The sequence below is a fragment of the Pundamilia nyererei genome, unplaced genomic scaffold (assembly GCF_000239375.1).
Source record: "Pundamilia nyererei isolate P.nyererei 1_Seehausen unplaced genomic scaffold, PunNye1.0 scaffold00388, whole genome shotgun sequence".
NCBI lineage: Eukaryota > Metazoa > Chordata > Actinopteri > Cichliformes > Cichlidae > Pundamilia > Pundamilia nyererei.
Window position 1 is genome coordinate 132,318 of NW_005187789.1, and position 3,720 is coordinate 136,037.

A 3,720-nucleotide genomic window follows, 5' to 3' on the forward strand; every position below is an offset into this window, starting at 1 on the left:
AAATGGTGGAGAGTCCCAGATTTAAACCCCATGGGAGTTTCCCCCCAAAGAGGGACAAAAGGACCCCCTGATGATCCTCTACCTAATCACATGAGCCAAGGTGTGAAAACGGGTGTGGGTCACAGTTGGTGTCGTAAGCCACCGCCTCTGTTCAAAGATGGTCGCTCACAGTGGACATAAATTTATTTATTTATTTAGGACAGTGCATGTTAATGAACATAAATGTAAAAAAAATTACATGAATGTAAACATACCAGATTATAGCTACATTGGAGAGACCAAACAGCCACTTCACAAGCGCATGGCACAACATAGAAGATCCACCACCGACAGGACAAGACTCAGCAGTCCATCTGCATCTAAATGACAAAGGTCACTCTTTCGAGGATGCCAATGTTCACATTTTGGACAGATGATTTGAAAGAGGAGTGAAAGAAGCCATCTATGTCCACTGTGAGCGACCATCTTTGAACAGAGGTGGTGGCCTACGACACCAACTGTCTGCCATCTATAATCCAGTTTTGAGATCCCTTCCCAGACGCCTTAACGCCCACTCACATCCTGGGCCATCTGACCTCAGGAAATCACATGATAGGGTGGGGCCAGGTTTCACAATGAGCTCACCCAAAACCCTGGCTGATTGTGACCCACACCAGTTTTCACACCTTGGCTCATGTGATTAGGTAGAGGATCGTCAGGGGGTTCTTTTGTCCCTCTTTGGGGGGAAACTCCCACAGGGTTTAAATCTGGGACTCTCCACCATGTGACCCTAGAACTGAAGAAGCTTCTCGGATGAGAGGTGAAACATCTTCAAGCAACTTAAAGAAGTCCAGACACTTTTCTCTCCAAGCTCCTTAGACTACGATGACCTGGTTGACTTAGAACATTCACAGACATACTCGCTAATAATTACCAGTTTGATTGAGCTTGGAGGGTTTGGCTTGTTTTGGGGGGAATTTAGGACCCAACAGTGAACCATGTGTGCTGATCTAAATTTAGGATACAGACCAGCGTCAGATTCTTGTTACCTACCTGGAGGAAGGCCAGGTGGCAGCTGCCTCTTGATGAGAAAACAGTAATTGGTTGTCAGGTCAGTGTGGTTCTCAGCAGGTGTAGAAAGTTCTCGCTCTTTCTCTGACCGCCCGTCTCTATCTCCACACAGAAAATGCCATCCAGTCGTTTGGTTACAGCTCGGAGGGAGGGACTCTTTTCGTAACCGAGCCGTCATCCACTTTCCTGCCCCCTGCCGGGCCTCCAGTCATCGCCAAACCTGCTCCCTCTCTGCACGGAAATGCAATCAAACCCCTGGACAGTGCTTGTATGTTTTCCACTTGTGCGAACCTGCAGGTGAGTTTGGATTAGGCCTTAGTAATCGAGTATTCTAGTGATTATTTCATTGATTAATCAAGCAATTGGATAAGAAGTACTTTTGTCTTATTGTTGAGCAATAACAAAAACAGAAGGCAGAAAGAGTTGTGACGGCATTTTATCTCCTGGATGAGGTGGATTTGCTGTGTGTTTATGTTTATGAGTTTTTGTGCGCGTGTGTCTGCATGTTTTACTATGCACGAGAGTGAGTGAGATTGTATCTGTAAGCCTTTAAAGAAAAGGCTTACAAATAAAATGTGGTGGCTGCGATGAAGAGAAATGTATCAGCATTGTGAAGTGTGTGCTGTGCCTTTCTGTGCTGCTGAAAACAAGATGTTATTATGGTGTAGACCTTAATTAATATTAATAATAATTCACTGTCCAACCTAACAATCCTCAGTTTTATTGGCCCATGTACATTTTTAATGGTCTTGCATTTATATATTTTTACATTTTTTAAAATATTTATATTTTGAAATATTAATACAATACACCCAATGTCCCTCTTTAGACTCACCCCTGCTTGCTGCAGGTATCAATTCCATGTAAAATAGGACGGCTGCCGTCAGCTTTCAGCGAGCTGTATAATTTAAACATGTATCAGACTAAGTTAACATTTCATCTGCAGATTTTAATAAACTTCAAGAGACTCACTGCAGATTTCTCTGTGTGAAACAAACCTCCTCCACGTTAAACTGTGCCTGCGTCATCATCTCTGCTGCTCTTCTGTTACCAGTGTTTTTGTTGAAGACTGGGGCCTGTGTGTTCTTAATGTGGTTTATTCACTCACTACTCCTGAATAAATCTCTGGCCTGTTTATGTGTCACTCGTATTTACATGGTAATGATGGAACGAAGCATTGAAGAAAAAAGTTTGCTGTGACGATTTTTTTATCATTGAGTTATTTAAATTACTCGATGAATATATGAGAGGCTTGGTCTGGATATAGTTTTTTTGTGGTTTCTGCCTGAGCTACAGTACATGGCTGCTGCCTTATTTATTATATTCTTTACAACAGGTAAGCTCAGTGAGAACGAGATCTTTTTTCAAGAGAAATGTCAGTACAAAAAAAATTCAAAAATTTAGACAGTCGGCTACACAATAGAACAAGCCATTACACATGATCACAGATGAAGAAAAACCTTCTCAAGTAGTTGCATATAAACAAATGCAACCCTTTAAAATGTTCCTGTGAAATCAGACAACACCATTCTTGGGTTTGTTTTTAGCTTATTCCATTTATAGGCAGCGAAGTATTTAAATGCAGTTTTCAAGAGGCACAGCTATTGATAAAATGTCCTGCAAACTGACATTGTAAGTACTGTGTTTAAATTCAGCAAAGGCGCAGAGGTAAGCAGCAGAGCCTGGAAAGACACATGATTCAGTGCACAGAATACACAAAATCAAGAGGCGTCGAGGTGGATATAGAAGCATGCATATGAACAATATCATCGTTAGTGTTCTGCTTATAATGTGATGGTTGACACATTTGCATGGCAAGCAAAAGGTCACTGGTTCTCTACAGACACAGGGCAGGAAGGAATGGAAAATCTACCAAATCAATCACATTACCATCCAAGGCACAAACCTTTTGGCATGGCTGTAGTGCAGGTCATCTGCCAACTGGAAGGTTGGTGGTTCAAGCCCTGGTGCTCCAGTCTGCGTGGAGAGTACTAAACCCAAGTTGCTGTTTGATGCATCCATCAGAGTGTGAATGTCAGATAGAAAGCACTTACATAGAAAAAGTGCTTGTGTGAACGGGTGAATGAGTCAAGTTGTATAAAGTGCCTTGAGTGCTCAGGTACAGTAGAAAAGCGCTTTGTAAGAAGCAGTCCATTTACCAAGACTGGCAATGTGCTTGTGAATGAGAAACAAGATTTGTTTCTATGTGAAACTCTAATCTTCATCTTTAATTTTCCTCAATAGTGGTTTTTAAAAGTGAGTCTAACTTCCAGCCAGAGTCCTAAATATTTATAACAGAGAACAATTTTAATGACCATGATGAGTTTTAGTATGGACTGTATGCTGGATATTTTTAGTTGACCTTAAATGCACTCATGCATTTTGTTTTATCAGAGTTTAAAATAAGATTATGTGTGATCAGAGAATTTTGAAATGTACCAAAAGCAGACTGTACATTTGCAGTGGCCTGATCCGAGGAACGGCCAGTGGCATATACTGACTGTATTGAGCCCTCAACAGAAGCCTGTGAAAATTTTTTACACTTTTTTATCGAGAAGGTCTCCTCCACAAGGGCTCAAATCTCTTCTCATGCTCACGACCTCTCAGTCTCTGCTTCCTGCTCTGCCGTCTTTGACAGGTTTGAGCCTGTGACTCTGTCCTTTTTAAAGG

The 3,720-nt window shown here is 41.6% G+C and overlaps 1 protein-coding gene across 1 annotated transcript in view; it reads left to right on the forward strand.

The window, feature by feature from the left end:
• The window catches only part of gfra2b (GDNF family receptor alpha 2b), a 146,674-nt gene that overhangs the window by 131,424 nt on the left and 11,530 nt on the right, over positions 1–3,720 (forward strand). The window contains exon 8 of the mRNA XM_005752884.1: positions 1,163–1,347. Coding sequence (XP_005752941.1) covers positions 1,163–1,347 — 185 coding nt within the window. The remainder of the gene's footprint in view (positions 1–1,162; positions 1,348–3,720) is intronic.